This window comes from Prenolepis imparis, unplaced genomic scaffold (genome assembly GCF_030444845.1).
Source record: "Prenolepis imparis isolate NDT839.2.m4 unplaced genomic scaffold, iyPreImpa1.0 SCAF_12, whole genome shotgun sequence".
Taxonomy (NCBI): Eukaryota; Metazoa; Arthropoda; class Insecta; order Hymenoptera; family Formicidae; genus Prenolepis; species Prenolepis imparis.
Genome location: NW_028141170.1, coordinates 7,065,059 through 7,085,766, shown reverse-complemented (window position 1 = coordinate 7,085,766; position 20,708 = coordinate 7,065,059). Strand labels below are relative to the sequence as shown.

General features: G+C 36.8%; 1 protein-coding gene across 2 annotated transcripts in view; it reads left to right on the top strand.

The window, feature by feature from the left end:
• Window positions 1-20,708, top strand: part of Jvl (javelin-like) — a 59,398-nt gene that overhangs the window by 35,724 nt on the left and 2,966 nt on the right. For both annotated transcript variants that reach the window (XM_083051204.1, XM_083051205.1), the window contains exons 2-4: window positions 17,765-19,213; window positions 19,294-19,392; window positions 19,510-20,274. In XM_083051204.1, the coding sequence (XP_082907330.1) occupies window positions 17,765-19,213; window positions 19,294-19,392; window positions 19,510-20,274 (2,313 nt within the window). The remainder of the gene's footprint in view (window positions 1-17,764; window positions 19,214-19,293; window positions 19,393-19,509; window positions 20,275-20,708) is intronic.

Below are 20,708 nucleotides of genomic sequence, written 5' to 3'. Positions count from 1 at the left end.
ATTCATTGTTGAATGCATTTTCTATAGCCTTTTTTTAGAGTGACCAAGTATAACGTTTGAACGGATTTTCCCTGGTACGATCGAACATCGCCTTGCTCTATTCTTTGCGCATATTCTTCGCGAATAATAGGTAATTTATCACCGCATATTTGCAAAAATGATACTAACTTGGGCAAGTCGGTACCTACAATCGTATAGGGAACGATTCGCCGTCACGATAGTTTTATTATCCTTTTGTGCTACCATTTGCGCGCGCGCGTTATAAGAAAGAGTTACGACGAGAGGTGCAATCGAACAAAAATGGATCGAAGAATACGACGGCACGAGCTGGCACCTCGTTATCCTTGTGATATTTGTTAAAGTTAAATTATAGAATCGGTCGGTGTCAATCGTTGTTTTTTTAATTTCAATTTCCTCGAAAAATAAATTCCTGACTTACAACGAAATAATAATTAAATTGAGTAATATACGTATTTAATCAACACATTTTAGTTCACAATTCTAAAGAAAAATAATATTTGAGCAATCTGAATAAAAATATATCACCCACAGAAGTCTTTTTATATAATATAATAAATTAATTTCGAGTTTCTTCTCTTTCGCTTTTTCATCAAACTTAGAATTAAATGTGTAACATATTAAAATAATCTAAGAAATTAGTGAACAAATTTTTCAATGGTTTATTCGTCTAGTTTTTCCTTCCTCAAAGGAAGTATTGTGTTCAAAGAGAACCTGCGTATGTTCCATTCGACAAAGCAAGCATCACGTTCCAGGATATCCAAGAACTTAATTGGCTCCTTAGCAGGTTCACAAAGGCGCAACGATACATCTGAAATTAAATCTAAATTTATATGATTTTAAGTAAAACATACATAATTGCTGCATAAATGTTTTTTTTTTTCTTTTCAATTTGTCGAGCTTTTTTTCTGCGTATACAATTATCTCATAGTTAATTATTCTAATTACTTTTGCTGTCATTTAGAGAGAAATCACTTTACTAATATATACAATTTTTATTTAATACTATGATAGTACTTACAAGAAATATTGACGTGTATCTTAATGTCATCATTAGGATTGAAATGAATAAAAATAAAAAGCTAGAATGAGAAACGTACTTGAAAAAATTACTTTATAATTCTTTTGTATTATTTGAAGAATCTGTCATTATAAAATTAAAAACAATGAGTTTGTGTATATATATATATATTTTTTTTTTCTACATTTCTGCTTTCTATTTTAGAAATTATACTTTTCTTCTAAATTTAAATTTAACATCAACTATTTTTAACTGGAATATCCTCATAGAATATCAAAGGGAGACGTAAGAAATTATAGGTTTGCGAGCCTTTGTTCTGATGTATCACGCATTCGCTGCCATGTAATCACTGCTATGCAAAATATACTCTCAAAATGCGTATTGAAAATGTTTGTGTCCCGACACGCACATTCTCGATGCTGCCTCACGTTGCGAATTGCCAATCAGCTGCATCCTGCGACCCAATTCCCTCTTTCTCTCTCTCTCTTTCTCTTTCCTTCTCCCTCACATCTCGCTCTTTATTATTTTGTTTGTTTTAACGCTGTCGATAAGCAATGGCTATTAAGACTCGAAAAAAATTTAACGAATCTTCGTTATAAGAAATGGATGTATCGTGTGGTTTTTTTTAATGGCGTATGAATGCTAAATAATAAACGAGGCAAAAAAGACACAGATACATATATTTTAATGAAATATATTACAGGGTGTCCGATAATCGTCGAACCTCTCGTGTGCAGATAGAATGAATTAAACCGAGTAGGAAAATCTGTTTTGCGATCTTCGCAATAATTAAGGAGGAATTAATTAAAAAGGATCGGTAGAGGATTTTCCTACTCGGTTTAACCCGCTTTATCCGTACCCAATGGGTGGGGCGATTATTATTGGACACCCTTTATACAGTTTGAATATTATGCAAGATAATATTATGTCCCAAAATAGAACCGGTTCAGTCTCCTTACGCGATTACGGATTCTCGAATTAAATTAAAGATATTTTTAACAAAAAATATGATAAGATAATATTTTTTATATATATTTAATTGTTAATATGTTAAAAATACTTTGATAAGCTTTTATATATTTCATGCTAACACTCCTCCCTCTTTCTTTTGAACTTAAAATTAATTGATGTGTGTGTCAAGCACAATAATCTCGTGAATTAGTGTCATATTCTTCATAACCCCTCCTATTATGTATATAGATGCTTTATTATATGTATATATTCGTTTTAGTAAATTCTCTCGTCAAAAAAAAATGTTTGGTCGATACGATGCCGCCTGATATTGGCCTACATTGCTTTCACTTTTGCCGTATCTTTACTTTCCCATGGTCACGCCGCGAGGATTATTCGAGTTATATTGAATTGCACGATTTGCGAAAGACTCTGGAGAATTGCACCGTGTAAAACACGACGTCGCGATTGCCACGTAGAAAAACATAGAATAGAAACTGTTTCGACAAAATTGTCGGCGAATAATCGGCTAGCGCAAAAATTATCTGTGTCAACTCTTTCATTCTTTTCACACGCGTATTACTCGATTAAATTCGACTCCTAAATCTTCCTTCGAAGATTCCGAACAATACCGAGACGCCTGTATAACCATCGAACGCAGCTGTGCAAAGCGTGATAATTTACAAGTACCTAATAGACGTATTTTTCCTTGATCGAGATACACATGCCTTTCCTGAGATTTATCGCTAACGAGATGCTCGCTGGCTCGCCTTCATACATAACATATGGCGTGCATCTGCCACCCTGTGAATCGCGTGATAAAAAAAATTGCTTTCGTCAAACAGTCCTTGCTCTTTGCTCAATATTATTGTATTTTATCACTACTTTTCGTTATCCCTCATATAATATCTTGTATAATATATTAATAATATATTGATTTAAATATAATTTTAATTTAGATATTATAAATTACACTTATTAAATTTAATTTTTATTATAAACTTATTAAATTAAATTAAATTTTTGAATTGTATATAAAAAAATTGAATTGTATATATATGTATACAAATTTTTAAGTGATATATTTTATTGTAATATCTTGAGGATTGTAATATCTTTTTCTCTCTCTCTCTCTCTCTCTCTCTCTCTCTCTCTCTCTCTCTCTCTCTCTCTCTCTCTCTCTCTCTCTCTCTCTCTCTCTCTCTCTCTTTTGTACGTATAATATCTAGACACATAATACTTTACGGCTTGCATTAATGACGAAGAGTTGCGTGTCAAGCAGGAGCGATTTCGTTCATCTTCATAATGCATGTCTGCGCGTATGACATTAAACCTTGCGCATGTATAAGCGTGAATGAAACACAGTCGAGTCGGATGCAACGTTACACGCTATAATCGTTCATTATCCGAGGGCATCGTGAAAGCGAAATTGTGGGAGTTGGAAGAAATTACTACCGCTCCACTTATCCGCTAATCATTCTTGACTAACTCGAAATCTTACAATTAGTACGAATCGAATCGGACGAAGTTAAGCGCGACTCGCGATAGATGAACATTTCATTACCGATGAGAAGAAATCGACGTTTAGATTATTTATTGCACAGATAAGGCTTCTTATCTGTATCTGTTCTCGCACGCAATTGCGCGTGATTAATTTTCCGTTTTAATCTGTCATCGGAGTCGCGGCGTTTTTGAAAATCAAACGTGTGTACATATGTATGTATATATGTGGCTGGAAATTCTCATTAATAATGCGGATACGGCCGCTTTATTTTGGGCGGTCGACACTCAAATTATTTTAGCACGTGGCAAGCTACATGGGCCACTCTGATATTTTAAGAATTATCTCATCATTCATCGAGAATGATCTGACCGAAATAACCGTAACGTTACACAGACATCCAGGATATCATTATCACTCGCCTGTAAAAAATTACTGTTTCAAGAGTTTTAAGAAGTTAATTAATTTTTAATATTGCTTTGGTGAAACATATACAACAAAGTAACAATAAATTATTCTTAGTAATACTGCGAATCATTGTATGATAATTCTCGCCGAAGTTACGCTGTTTATATATTTATAAAAACGCTGTAAAATTTTAAGAAAGTTGAATATATAACATGAATTTTTCCAATTTTCTCGTGAAAAATTGGCAGTAATGAATGCGAAACAGAGGAAATAGTACGACATAAACTACTCAGAAAACGAGCAGTTAAAAGATCCAGAGCAGAGAAATATAATTTCACAGATGCACATTGTTTTTTTTTATTGCACCGCATGTAAGAATCGACTATTAGAGAGGATATCTCGCGCGTTTCTAGAATAGCATTAGCGACTAATTCGAAAACGTTCAGTATAAACGGGAGCGACAAATACATCCGGCATTATAGGATCTGCAATCAGGGTCGTGATCCACTATTACAAACCGCCGTAATTCGTTCGAGTCCTTAAACACGAGCGAGATCCGTTTCAAACGCAAACCACTCGTGCTAACGATCTGTGATTTGCAGTGTTTTCTCTCGAGTATGGATCAGCAAGGTGAGCGCCCTCGAAATTATTGAATCGTGCCCGAGATTTAATTTATAGAGTCCGCGACGGCTGGCGCATGTTGCCCGACTTGTGCGAACCAGCTGTTGCATCTTATAGGTACCAGCGTATAGATAGGCTGACCGGATAGGTGCAATTATTTTGAGACTAGCACACAATGTCTTCGGGCGATGCGCGCAGTAATGTGCACTTGGAAGCCACTTTCACTGTGCAAACAATGAGAAATGATGATTGCTCCAATATGGGCAAACTATCGAAGCGCTGTGTATGAAGCTAGAGCAAATTTTTGCTACACGGTTTGCTTGTTTTTACGCGATCGTCATCACGAAGGCGATTCGTTGTCGATTCGACGTTATTGAGCTTTCATCGTACTACTTTTCTTTTTGTGCGTATGTAGAAAATATTCCAAGTTTTTATATTCTTGCTCCAATTTAAAGAGCGTTTTATTTGTTCGCAAAGATTACAAAAATTTATGTTAAACACTCGCCGGAATAATTTTGAGAATAGTTAAAATGATTGTCTTTATACATAGCGATAGAACTTTAATGCTAAATAATATTCATAATAAATAGAATTAATTCTTGAATTGCTCTAATTTATCGCTAAATATTCGGCTACCATTTAATAATGAAGGCGACTTTGTATTAAGAATCATACGCAGAAGATGAATAGAGCCATTAATTAAATTAGAAAAAATATTTAAGATTTCCAAACATTGAGATCATTAAATCAAATAGTATATTACATTTTCACAATATTAATTAAATTTTTATAAATAGTGAAATATAGGATTTGCTTCAAAGACAATACATAAAATTTAATTGTATGTAAAGGGTTTAAGAATTGGGTCCATGGTCAGGACGAATACAGAATCACAGACAAGATTGCAACTGGTTAACGTGTGTCCTTATATTGATGCAAAGATCGATAAATTCCATAACAGGACGACGAGCCGGTATTATGTAAACCTTCGGGGACCGATCGATCGATCAATCGAGTTTCGAATCGTCAACATCGATCAGTCATCGTTGTTTAATGTATGATCTAAAATAATTTCGAAAAGTTCGACATTAATTACTTTTCCGTTATCGATTGTTGAATGTTTCATTAAATTTCTTTTTCGGCCTCTCTTCGGTCTCTCCTCGGTATCTATTTGTAAATTAATATATCCGAGCTCTAATAACGTCGAGAGAGATTCGGCATTAACAAAGTTTTTGAAAGTCATCGAATATTTTACGCAATAGAAAGTGAAATCGTAGCAAAGTGCCAAAGAAAATGCGCTAACATATCTTGCTAAGTTTTTTTTTTTAATGACGGATCAATGATCCTGCCTCACCGCATTTTAACGGTAAACATGATTATTCGATTTTCTGTGTTCGGTTACATAAAATAATGATCTCTTGCAATATAAAATTTTTTATTCAATGGCAACGTTATAAATTAAACACAGTTTCTTAGTTCTCATTTCATATCGAGATTCGACACGATCGATATTATGTATTAGAGAAATAATTTAAGAGGCGTCGAAAAAGGTGCGCCGCTAATAGAAAATAGGGGCCAATAATGTTTAGCAGAGTATGTATCACACGAGCGTATGAGATCAATTGGGCTGCGTAAACGTATAATAGAAAATTGGATGGAGTGGAAAGTCGGGTCCCCGGCAGTCCTACTTCTCGCGGCATCGATTTTGATCTTACAGTATAATCGAATCTCTCACGATTCGCTCGTCGAATCCGTTAATTTAGCCAATTGTCGAGACAAGAATGTGTCGTTTCGATGAGAGTCGATCTCTAACTTCGAAATCGGCATATTCGTTAACATATCTCGTGTCAACAGCATCCACGGATGAACAAAGCATCGCGAACCGGTCGTTCATCAGATTGCCTCGCGGATTTTTTATGGCTTGACATTTCACGCTCTTTGACGTCGATCGACGATAACGAAAGTCAAAGCGATCGATCTTCGCTAATCGAGACAGTTATGAATCGCTTCGCAATTGTATCTCGAGTTTATTTGAATTATTATTTTTTCTTGCAGGAAAAAAATAACGACAAATATAATTCTATGAAAAGTAGAGTAAGTTAATGTTTATTGGAAATTTAATTTCATATTATATATGCAGCCGAATAATATAAGTCAAAATCTGCTACAAAAATTATTTTTCTTTTTCTGTGAGATAATTCCATTGAAAATCAAGTATTTTAAGGTAATTTACTGAAGTATCGGTCTACTTTAATCTTTTATATTTATGTCATTGATAAATAATGTGTGCTGATCTATTTTAATAATTGTAATTTTAATCCTCAAAATTCATGTATTCAGACGTTAAATATGTAGTTCTTGTGTGTATTAATACATTAAACATTTAATTAATAATTAATTATAATTTCATGCATTTCTCAACGGAAGTGAAATGAATGTCATTGAGATAGATAATCATCTGATTAAGTAATTACATTTCTATACATTTCTGATACATACTCATATGTATGGGTATTAAAGCATATCTGCTATATTAATGTGTGTTTTATTTATTTATATTTTTTTTTAGTTTTTCTCATATACATACATATATATATATATATATATATATATATATATATATTTGTGGTATAAAGCAAATAATTATCAAACTAGTTTTATATGGCGTAATGGCTATTGTAAAATCTTAAAATCTTGTTTAAAAAATTAAACTTTATTGAATTTTAAATCTCTTTTAAATATGAGATATTCTGCATTCTGTTCTATGTTATATTATTATATTGTTGTATCGCGCCATACACACATACAATATATTAATATATCGATTCAGTGTTTTTCAAATATAATATATACATATGAAAAATTAACTCCCTAACATTCGAAAAAAATTAATTTACGTGTGTCATTTGACTGTTCATTACTTGCTCAGAAACGTTGTTTAAATTTTTATTTGTACGTTTTTATTAGCACAAAAGTTAAAAAAGAAACATTTGAAGAGATCAGCTCGTTTCACATTATCCTACTCATTATTACAAAATAAGATTTTAATCAATCCATTTGATAGATTTTGGAAAACCAAACGATTATTCAAAATCAAATTTATCAAAATCAAATTTACTGTCAATTTTACATGCTTTGCGCCGAAGAAGCGAGGCGTGTCGAAGAAAAGCAATTTACTCGACGGCAGACGATTCTTTTATGGGAATAAATTGCGTGAGAAAGTTCGTAGAAATTTTCACGGGTCAGCCTATAGAAACTGCTTCCTAGTTACTGATGTCTCGCGTGTCACAAACCCCATTACTCATCGGCGACTCCCTTGACCTGCATTACGGTTCGCCGCCGCGTTGTGTCTATCGATGAATTTTCAACAATTAAGATCCTACAACTCGATTCGAGACTGGTTAGTAAGATCAATTGGAGACCCAATTGGAGAAAGTCGCGTAATCAGTGCTTCCTATCAATCGACTTCTGTTCATAAAGACTTAACGCGAGTCCTATGCACCCTCGTTTATAAATTACAGTAATCTCAATACGATCGTTACATAGCTCATCGTGATAGAATTATTCAACGACACATATACATAGATTAAACATTTCGAGTAATAATTGGCAACTAGAAATTGACATTAAAGCTTGCAAGAGACAAAGATTATTCTATCTAATTTCTAGATACTATAAATTATAAATGAACTAAATTATTAAATAGATTTTTCGAATAACTACGTTCTTTCCTAAAATATTCATAGAAAAATACATTTATAAAAATAAACGTCAAAATTATCTTTTTATACGAATTTTCAAATATCAGCTCAATATACTCTTCCTAGAATTTCCAAGGAATTTCTGCAAAGACAATTATATTTGCAATGTGCAGCTGACAGTTCGAATCCTTGAAGCTCGAACACGACCTTCCTTCGGTTTCATCTGGCGCCCACGTATCGCCGCTAACAGATAGTCTCCCTGTGAGACTAGTTCGTTACATATACCATGAACTTGAAGCGTAACGAGTGCTTCCTCACGCAAGTCTAACGTGTCGATTCGCGCGAGATATTTGCGGGGTGAAATAAACGCGCTTCACCGTATATATATTCTCGAAAAAATGCAATAGTAGTAAAAGAATTTTCCTCTTGCGAGAACGCGCTACTGCGTGTTCGCCGACGCCCATTGTTAGCTCCAAGATTAAATAGATGCTCGTACACGTACCGTGTCGCGTGAAACCGCGTCCTTGAGACACGGTCCCGCGTTGACTACCATACTCGACGTACTCGCGAGTACTCCAAGTTTTTGCCTCTGGGGTTTTAGTCTGGCACGACGGACTCGTCCACTCTTGGATGCAGGTGGGCAATGTTCACGATTTAGCATCAGATAAGAGTGTTTATGGACTTCCATTCGGGGGAAACTTGTTTTTGCGAATAATTCTTTACAGGACTTATTTAGATTTTTTAATACGAGATGTATTGTAAATTCATGCTTCAAATTATCTCTCAAAAGGCACTTCTCGTATATTTGTTCAGACTCTACAATAATTATTTGACTTAAAATATTCGGATTCTATATATTTTTATTATTTCTAGGGATTAATCCTCTCTTTTCTAAAATACAAAACTCGTATTCTCTCTTCGCGAATAATAGATTTCTACGATATATAAACGCCGAAATTGAATTTACAATGTAATTTTCGAAGATCTCGGTGTAGCCTCGGTATACTTTCTACATAGCTATCTCATCTTTAATTGTGTCAGTATATATCTTGCACGGTTGCTTGCTGTTGCAACTTTTGGCCCTGTCGTACTCCAACGTCAGTTACGGCGGATTAATTAACCTCGAACGAAATCGCGTAGAGAGGCGCGAGTACAAGTCTAAAGTTTTGTAATTGAGCAATCGGCTCACATTAAGTTTCGGTCAAAATATTTAACGTTACGTTCCTCGTTTGGTGCGCTTCACCGACACGTAGGAGTTACGCGGGCTTTTAACACCCACGCCGATATAAGCTTTGAAGAGTGATCGAGACGATAATGCTAGTCGAGAGAGCAACAAATTAGCATCCCGAGGAATGTACCATATTAGGGCTCGTACTTTATTCGTGAATTTGCACTTTATACCAAGATATATAAAAGCTAGCTAATTTTTTAAATGATAACAATTGTAATAATTGCAGCTTTCTATCAAATAATATATGGAATCTTTCCTCTTCTTATTCTTTTCTCTGCCAAAGCTGAAATTTTTAAACTTGTAAATTGCTTTATATATCTAAAATTGTTATACTTATTATTGCTGCTATTTTTATTATTCCTGTTGTGATATTTATTAAAGAAAAGTTAGATTTTTTGTTTATATATATATATTTTTTTTATTATCGAGTACATTAAGAAGAAGCTGATCGATCACTCGTTCGAAAATTCAATTTAATGTATCAAGTCATTCGCGCGTATTGCGATACAAATAGCTGACAGCGCTTATCTGCATGCTACGACCTCGGGGCACGTCGGCGCAATCAACACATGGGGCGTCTAAGAATCACGGCCCTTTACATCAAGATCTTCACTTAGCGAAGTCGAAGGCGGGTGAAGGTACATATACGTGAAGCAAACGACGCGCGCGAACACGTGGAGGCGGACAGGATTGTCTTTTTTTTCTTTCTTTCTTTCTTTCTTTCTCTTTTCTCCTCTGCTTTACTTTCCTCCATCCTGTTCTTCCTCAAAGGCAGAGGCGCGATAGACACGAATAGAGAGAAAGAGAAGAAAAATTACAGCGAACGCGTAGGCATCAGCACGCTCCTTATAAGAGTGACACGCGCGTGCAATGACCGAGCCATTATTATGCGGATGATTACCGCGTGCGGGGGCCTCCTGTTGCATACAGACGGAGTCTAACCCGAGGTCTTATCCTGTGGGCCGGAAAGAAAAGCCGCGATCGATGAATCATACTCGTACTGCGAGTTGCGAGGCATCCATTCCTTTTCGTTCTTGATGCTGACAATTATGATGTGATTAATGAATAGTTCATATGAATTTAACAATATTTTAATTTGACGAATTTTATATAGTAGACTCAATTAAGTTTGTGATTTTAATTACCACATTGAGACGAAACAATTTTGAAAATATTTTATTATATAGATAGAACGAACAATTATTCATTTTATTGATATAATAAAGATGCACAATATATCGAAATTACATTTGATTAAGAGATTTTAAATGCATTGAAATCTTGATGGAAATCTCGAGGCTGCATATAAATTAGCGTCGACATTCGGCGCGATGTCGACGGAGGCTTTGCCCTATCGAACGCTTTGTTTTTCAGAATGTGTGTGAAAAGGAGGCTTTGAGATTAGCATCGACGTATCATAAATCACGCGAACCCCTTGGGTGCGTACAGGCGGACCTCCTGCACATTTCCCTTTCTCTCTTTCTCTCTTTCTTTTTCGGAGCGCTAATAAAAGTTTGGCCCATCGACGTGGATTTACGCGCTAAATAAATTATCCACGCTAATGATAATACTACTTTGCTCGTCTTGTACAATTCCATGAACAATTTCACTCTGCCAGTCGTTATTCGCTAAATTCATGACCGATAATAACGAGATGCAAATTAGTTTCCTCATTTATTGATATCCTATCAAAAGGGACGCATGCTCTTCGTGATAATTAACATAAAACAATAAACGTATAAAGCGACACTCTAGTTGAAGTTGCTTCCGCAATTGAAATCATATGGTCGATTGTCTTCCTCTTGATGAGATGTAAATAATATTATTTACATCTCTTGATATAATATTATTTTTGAAGAAATATAATACTCTAAAAAAATACAATTTTATTTTTTAAAAGATACTCGCATCAATAGATTTATTTTTAACTCTTTATAAGTTATTAATAAAAATATTATACTTATGACTTTGTATTGTAAGTTTATATTATACATATTATGGTTTATATCAATATTTATTATACTTTTGGTTTTTTTTTCTATAGGTTTTTTTTAATTTCTAATTTTTTTTTTTACTCATAAGATTTTTAATTTTTAAAAAATTTTTGAGAAAATTAGATATACATACCTATATTGAAAATTATTAGCACTCTTTTTTTTACACAAGCGAATATATAAATGTCCCGATCAAAACCGTGAACGATGATGATGCTTGCCTTATCAAGACATCGTCTGGCGATGCTCGTCATCTATGAATCGCTCGTAAATTTCCGCAAATCGATTCGATATTTCGATCGTCGTGGCGTCTTATTTAGGAGCGAAAATAGTTGTTGGGCAGGTCGCGTCGTTTCTTTAAATCTTGGTCCATTGCATTATACGCCGCGCGACCTCGCATGAGAATTCACTCTCGTGGAGGTCTCGTCCTATATACTATAGAGCTGTTGTATCTAACGAGAAACGTTTTAAAAGGAACGGCACGTTTAAGGGGAAACAATAGCGAAAACATATGTGGGTGAATGGAAAATGCGGAGGCCGTGATGCCGAACAGCCTTCAATTTGAAAGGAGAGAATTGATATTTCAGAAGATCGCTGGCTCGTTATCAAAGACACTGATGAGTGTAGAGTGATTTGCAACTATTGCAACTATTGGAATTCTAAATTCCTTGATTAAATCGGGTGTGTGAAGTTGGCACCCCTATGTTATGCTATCATAGTTCTGTTAAGAGTTCTGAGTTATTTAGAACCATAGGAAGAGTTCTTGATCATTTTTAGAAATAGTTCCGATCATTACGATAACGAAAATCAGTTTCAAAAAATAGGGGTGCCAACTTCACATTTTTTTACACATCGAGTTCCAATAGTTTGGAGCAGAGTTTTAAGGTTCTTTTAAATAGTTATATAGTTCCTGATTATTTTTTGAAAGAGTTCTGCAATTTTTAGATAAAAAAACGTATCTTCAATATTGAAAGTATGTTTTTTTATCTCTATAAAAAAAATAATCAGGAACTATGTAACTATTAAACAATTTAAATTTACTCACCTCACGGTTGCTCCTTTGTTGCCCGATACCTCCCCGGGCCTCCTTCTCGTACAAGTTTCGAAACACTTGCATTCGCGTTATTTTTTTTTCGTTCGCGACGCGCGGCGACGCCCGGGTTTTAGCTATCACGATTACGATATTGGTACGTGCGACGCGATCGGATTTATACGATAATTAACCATCAAAGACGCTAATTAATACACTCGTCCTTTCGCGGACCGGCAAGAAGCGCGCGACCGTTGATCACAAACAATCGGAGAAGAAAGAGTTTTGAAATTTTTATAGAGATAAAAAAACATATTTTCAATATCGAAGATATTTTAAAAATATCTTCGATATTATTTAATCGTGATTTTTTATGACAATTCATCATAGTTATTATAAATTTTTAATTACTTAGAACTTGGAAATTGTTTTGCTTCAAAATTTTTTTATAAAAAAACGTGATTTTTTTCTTAATTTAAATAATGAATTCACTCTTCATGTTATCTTAATCGCTAATCATTCTGCATACAGTGTATCTAAAGTTACGCTTCTTTGAACTATACAGATATTACAAGTTGAATTAATTAAATATCCTGATTGAGATATCTCAGTTAATTTTTTATTTATAATCGATTAAAAATCAAAGGTTCTCTGTTTATATTATTGGAGTGATTCACAGACTATATATCAACCTTCTTGCGGTGATGAAAGGTACTCGAAGGTAATTCACGTGAAGTCCTTTATTCGCATCGAATAAATAAGCGGTCGAACTTGTTTCAATGCGATCGCTATGTCATGATTCGAATATGCGTGGCGAATTCTCGATCGAATAAATATACTTTAAGAATGCTTTAAAATGCGTATAACAATATCATTTATTTTCTGACATCTTCCGGTTTGTCGAATGAATATACGAAGGTGAATTCGGTCGGAAGTATCGGAACTAGACTATCCCAATGTTGTTTCGAGATATGATACTATATATCCAGCTGGGCATGATTCATCTGTTCATGGATAAAGATAGGATCCGTTTCCTTGCTTGAGGCGCATTATGACTTCTAGTGACACGTTGCAACATCACGACTGCTTAAACACCGCACAGAGGTGACCATACAGATAAAGAAGCGTTATGCAAGTAGCGAGTAGAAAAATTTCTTTGCGCAAACATTAATAGAGATAATCACTGCACAATTAGCATTATGAAAATTTTGTATAACTACTCAAGCGGGACATGGAATTAATATCCAAGAGACATCTAAAAATAGTAAGACGTATTACAATATTTTTTTATTTGCATCATTTTTTATTTAGATTTTTTATTTGCATTGATATTTGAGTATTTAATTATTTCGTACACTCTATGATTCGAAATATACAGAGAATGCGTACGTGATTCAATTTAAAAAAATATATACAATGAGTCTCTCTTTGCGACGAATTAAATTAAGTTGTAAGAGAAATAATTTTTTCACTACTATTTATTTTGTGATTTTTTTATACAAATATAAATAATAGACTCTTTATAATTAATTTATAAATCGCCTAAAATGCGTGTTAAAATTAAATTAAATAAAATGTATTTAAAATTAATATGAAAATTTGAGGATCATGTTTGCTCTTTATCTTGGACGTTTGTCGCTCGATAGAGAAATACTGCGAGAGAGACTTTGACACGAAAGCCCCGTTTTCTCTCGTACTTTCCTGCCGCTTTGCCGCTTGACTAGTCGCACTACGCACGCTAAATCAAAGACGTGACGGTGACGCGATCACGCACAACCGGCGCCAGCATCTTCGGTGGCGTGAATTACACGACGATAAAATAAACGGGCGTGAAGTGCATGTCCACATTATGGGGAATTGCCACTTTCTTTTTCAACAATAAACGCTCTGCGGGAGACAATACAGAATTCTAAACTTGCTAATGCGCATCCCGATATTTGACAGTGTGTGACTGCGGACGTATAATAAATTCTAATACACAGAGAGAATTTTCACTTAGAATTTACCCTGAAAATCATGGTAATCGTGGGACAATATGGTAAGGAAAGAATTTTATGAGAATTTCTTTAATTAATATTTATCACAATAAAAATAATAATATCTATTACAATAAAATATAAAAGATGTTTGATTAATTTTACTATGCAGTTTAGTAAAATTAATCAAACATGTTTTATATTTTATTGTGATAGATATTATTATTTTCATTGTGATAAATATTAATTTTGCAAATATTTTTTATATATTCGCCCACTATATACCATATTTTTATATATCATAAACGTTAGATATTACTTTATATTATAATGTGATGTTTCTTTGCTCAACAGTGATATTTATTGATAGGCTATTTAAAAATCTTATCTTTTCGGCAAATATAATAATATATTACAAGAAATATATATATCACTCGAATTTTTTGTACCGCAGATCAATTCGCGAGCAGGAAAATGATAAGAATAATGACACTCACAGTTTTTCCCGGATGACGCGATTTTTGGATTACGAATTATCTATGCGGTTGTGCATATCTCACAATCAGCATTCATTGTTGTATGTCGCTTTCGATCGCACGTATATTTTCTTTACAAGGGAAAACGCGTGGTCAGTCATCGAAATGATTCGAGATCGAATTTGCATCTGGCATGTTTAAAAAAAATGCAGTCGACTCGCAAAGGCGTGCGATGCAACAACCGGTGAAAGTAATCAAGAGGAAGATTATTACGCCACGTCGTTAGATACATCGGCCTAAATTCGGATCATTAAGCGAAGAGAATCGGTCTTTATGACCGATGCAATTACCGGGTCCGTCTGTAATTAATGAGGAACGGTTGTTCCCCCCGTATGAATTTCCATTATCACTGACGCTCTAATGAAAATAAGAATGCGCATATCTCAGCGTAATCAATATATGTAATTATCTCATTCGTTCCTATCCCGTAAGTGCATTTTCGGTGCAATTGGATCGCGGAAACAGCCTCTTCGCATTGCGAGAGAGAAACGACCGGATATTAGGCCTCGACAACCTGATTCTCGTTACTTTATTCTAGCTGCGTCAAGAGCAATGGTTGCTACATGAAAACTCTCAAGAGTCTGAGTATTGTTTCACAATCTAACACACGTATCCGATTATCTCCTTATGCGAACGCAATAATTTCTGTAACGCGTTGCAAATTGCCTGAATCTTCACGTTCTAGAAATTTGGAATAACCTGATAATCTTATAGTCAAGAATACTCTTTCGATGGATAATTAAAGGTACCAATTATAGGCTCGCTTGGTTTCGCATAATGAGAAAACTGCACACGATTCAAGACGTAAATTCGATCAATGCTCTCGTGGCTTCAAATGTATTATTCCGATAATTACTGCATGCATAACAAAGTATATCGAATTAATAATAAGTACTGAGAAGCACAAAGGGTATAATGCAACGTGTGCATGTGTATATGTGTGTGTGCGCTGGAGAACTCTCGACATTAATTTTAATGAGAGATTCTTCGACTGATTTATATGGAATCGATTTATTGCATGCAGTATGTTCCAAACGACAACGACGGTTTTAAAAAATATATGTATATTGCGCGAAAGTTCTGCGTGATGCATTGAAAGCATTGTCAACAGCATCCATCTGTCAAGAGCGTGAGATATCGGACGGGACATGATGTCCGTGGAATAGAATAGAAGGACCCGTTTGATCTCTCTTTCTCGCGGCAGAACGAGGCAGAAATTGCACTTTCGAATACGATAAATAAGGTCGATTATCGGCGTAATTTCCGCTGTCACGGTACGTTCGTGCGCGGGTGTGTTCCTTGGAAAGGAACGACGAGATTGTGCCAAAGGAGATGTGCTAGACTTGGAGGATCACTAGCACACGCCTGTTGCGAATAACGCGTCTCACTTATGTGGAATTAACGCGTGGCTTATCTTCGTGCAGGAAAGTGGACGGTTTCACCGTTACGCACTCGGGGCATCATTTCGCAAATCTATGTAGGTTTATAATACTAGAAAACGATCAGGTGTTAAGCAAGTTGTTTGTTTCATTGTCTGTTTAAACGCAAAGCAGCTCTTTGACCTGAATTGTTGCTATTAATAAGCCTATAGCCAACTTTTTTCGCGGACATCATTAACATATTTTTTTAGTTATCATGTTTAGTATTATAAGTTTCACAATTTTATAAAATAAAGTTTACGTTATTATTAAGAATAATTTTTAAATTAAAAAAACGGTTCTCTTTTGTATAACTATCTTTTATGAAAAATAAATATGATTTCGAATTTTAATAAATATATAAGCAAGAACTGCAAAATTTACAAAAATTGTTACAATCACGGAAAAAAATGTTAATTACTATGCTTAAATTTTAGCTATAGTAACTAATATCTTTAAGCTATAATTTTTTAGAGAATTTTCCATTAAATTATAATCAAAAATATTAATTATTATAGTTAAAATTCAGACATGATAATACATTTTAGGTGTAATATAAAGACACCTAAAATTTAGGTAGCTTTATGATAGCTAATGTATTTTTTGTGATGGCAATTTTCAAATTACAATTTTAGCTACAATTCATAACAGAATTCTCTTTATAATTTAACGTGTTTTAACATATGCCATATATACAAAATAATAATATGTTTTAAATAATATATTATAACACTTTAAACTCGATTAATATTTTTGACAGTTATCAGCTGATTCCTGTCAAAAAATATTAATCGCGGATAAGGTATTCTAACATATTATTTATATTTTAATATTTTTAGCATATTATTATTTTAACATTTTTAATTAGCTAATTAACGCTTTATTAATATTGTTTGGCAGAAATCAGCTGATTAAGTACCTTACACGCGATTAATACTTTTTGACAGAAATCAGCTGATAACTGTCAAAAATATTAATCGAGTTTGAAGTATTATAACATATTATTTAAAATGTATTATAATTTTAATTTTTATAACATATTATTATTTTAAAATTTAATTAGCAAATTAACGTTTTAATAAACTTATTTCTGTCAAAAAATATTATTCGAGTTTAAAAAAACTTTATATTATTTTTTTTAAAAATATTTTTTTTAATATAAAATTGAAGAATGGCGTGTGCTTGTATTGTTCTAGTCTTTAAATATTTTCTATGTTACACATATAAAATTGTAAATTAAATACAATCACAAACTATAAACTGTTTAAAATGGATTTCATGGGTTTCTGGTGATTCTCTCGCCTCTGTTTGAATTTATACGAGCAGTGTTTACTAAACAGATTTCTCCTTCATTGCAGCAGTGCGGTAGCGGCAGCAGCGGCGGTGGCGGTTCGACGGAGGGTGTCGTGGTGAGCGTCGGTGCCGGAAACGGCGTCGGCAGCAACAGCGGCGTCGGTGGCATGGACTGCATGCCCCTGCGTCCCGGTCCGTTCCATTACTTGATCAGCGAACAAGCCAAGTCCCTGGTAGCCTTGCAGGAACTGCAGAATGAGGTCGGCGCCCTGCTCGAGTTCCGGGACCTCGTCATCGAGACGTTCCCAAACCTCCGGCACAAGATGGCCGCGACGGCGTCCGCGGGTGCGTCCGTGATGTCGTCCACGTGCACCCAGAGCTCGCACATTCCTCTACCGTTGTCGAGCCCGTCCTCGCGAAGGATCGGCGAATGGGAACCAGGCAAGATAAGACGGCGAGTGACCCGCGAGGCTGGCAGCAACGGAAGTAGCGGCGGCGGCGGAGGAGGCGAATCCTCGTCCTCGTCGCTGCCTAGGAGTCGCAGCAACTCGCACAGCGGCGGTACCAAGAACAACTGTAGCGCGACGGTCCAAGATTCCGGCTTCAGCACGGAGACTTCATCGAAGGACAGTGCCTCGACGGCGATCGCACCGCGAGCGAGTAGTCCCAGGCCGAATCCGTTGGACGAGGCGGAGGATGAACTCTGGAACCTACTAGATGTAATCCATCGCAAGGGAATCCGGCTGCGGGAGGAGGTCGAGTGCCTTCAGGGTCGCCTGGAAAGTGTGGCGACGGAGGAACTGGCGTCGACGGACGTGCTCGAGGTCGTGAGAAATATCACTGGGCTCGACGATGCCGATACGACGATCGGTCGAGGTAGTAATATCATTGTCGACGAGCAACAGCAGCAAGATAGCAGAGACCCGCAGGTGATAGCGCTCAGACGAGAGAAGGAACAATTGCTGGATAAGGTGGCCGAACTCGAAGCGGAGACGATATCGAGTCGCGTCAGAGCTCAGGAACTGCAAACGGAGCTAGCTGCCTTGTCTGCGTTGAAAACTGGACTGGAGGATCGGCTGCGGGCTGGACTAACCGAAAATGCCTCGGAAATCTTAGTGCCGGGTGTTCAGAGACTACAACCGATCGCGCCAGTGATCTCTTCGCCGAAGAACGCCAATATTAATATCAAAAGCAAAAGCTCGGCGTTCACGTCGGTCACTGGTAGTCCTGGAAGCAAAACTTATAAGAGTCGCTTTCGCACGAGGACTATCGAGAAGAACGTGCTGCTGGACGTTGTCGGATGCAACGACGAGCCGCGTAATATCGAGATCGATATTGAGGCTAACGTGAACGAGAGGCGAGCCAGGTTGGGAGCGCTCGATTCCATCCTAGTATCGCCCACCAGGGTGACTCACGTGAAGGATGTAGATTCGAGAAAGATCGCGGCCATTCTTCGCGAGCACTCGCCCCTCGAGCTTCAGCGGCATCTAATCACTACTACCGTCCATAATCAGGTAAGATCCAGAATATTTCCTATATTTATTTGTGAAATTTTGCCCATATAATTAATTTATTAATACTCTATTGTTTCCAGGTCCTACAAAAAAGACTAGATGAAGTGGAGAAGAGTGCGGAAACTCTCTCCGAACGATTAGACAAAGCGCGCGAGGAAAACGATGATTTGCGGTTTCAGGTATCAAATTGCTATATAATGACGCACTAGAAAGAGTTCATCACAAATCTTCAAATGCGTCGCATTCTCTTCCGAGAAAATTTCATTCAATATTACAATATAAAATAATGTTTTTAGTTGGAAGAACGAAACATCGAACTAGAAGGCACGCGGGCGCGAGTGCGCGTACTGGAACGCCTTCAGCAACGACCACCGACGGAAGTCGAGCCCGAAACGGATCTGGAACAACCCAGATGCGAGCAGAGCGGCGTCGAGCCTGGCAGCAGTACGGAATCCGCGCGAGACCATCATCAGCCGGTAGAGATCAAACCGTCGCCACGACGGCGTCCTAGTCGTATACCTTTACCTGGCAGCGCGAGTGGCAAGACGACAACGTCGACGACGCCTACGACAAGCGCGACTACGATCGCGCCATCGCGACCTAGTCACGGCAGGAACGACAGCAGGGAATCGCTCAAATCGCTGACGAGACTGCCGCGTGATTCTAGTCGCGACAGCCACGGCGGCGGCAACAAATCGTTATCGAAACCGCGCGACTCTAGCCGGGATTCGCTCGGCAATAGGAGTCTGTCTAAGAACGGGGGCAACGGAAGCAGCAGCAGCAGTAATGGTGGCGGCGGCGGCGGCGGCGGTGGCAACAAGGAAGCAAACCGGGAGTCGTCCCTGAACAACCGATCCCTGCCTCGTAACAATTCCAGTCGAGATTCCCTGAATAAATCCTCCTCGCTGTCCCGCACCCGTGACTCGTTGGAATCTAACAACAACCTCGGCACATCTTCACCCACGACTAACGCCCCTCCCCGACGACCGCCCGCTCCCGCGCGCCGTTCCCACAGCCTGGCGCGCGCGGCGACGTCTGTCGACGCGTCCGAAAACGGCAAGGTACGACCTGTAAAGCAATTCTTTTGGAGCAGCTGGCTGAAGTCACCGTTGTCCAATGGTCCGGTATAGTAGAAAGCTTCGGCAAGCCTTCTCTTCCTATGAACGACAGGCCATAGTTGCTCTTTCTCTTCCCTCCTCCTCCCCCCTCTAGACACAATCATCGTCTCTAACAGCGTTTCCTTCAAAATTCGTTCTGTTACCTTTAAAGCAAGATTTAACAAACCGTTATTCCTATTCGATAGGGTCCTATCTCGGTCCGGATTTATTTTAAGCTCATCAAAGTTTGGCTAGACAGACTAAATGGCATCGCTCTCATTGATTATCTATATATTCTTTGCTCCATCATTATTTCTACTTGACGATAATCCCTCTCACTGTCTTACTTTTCGCCATTGTGACCATCATTGTTACTGTCATTACTGTTACGTCATACC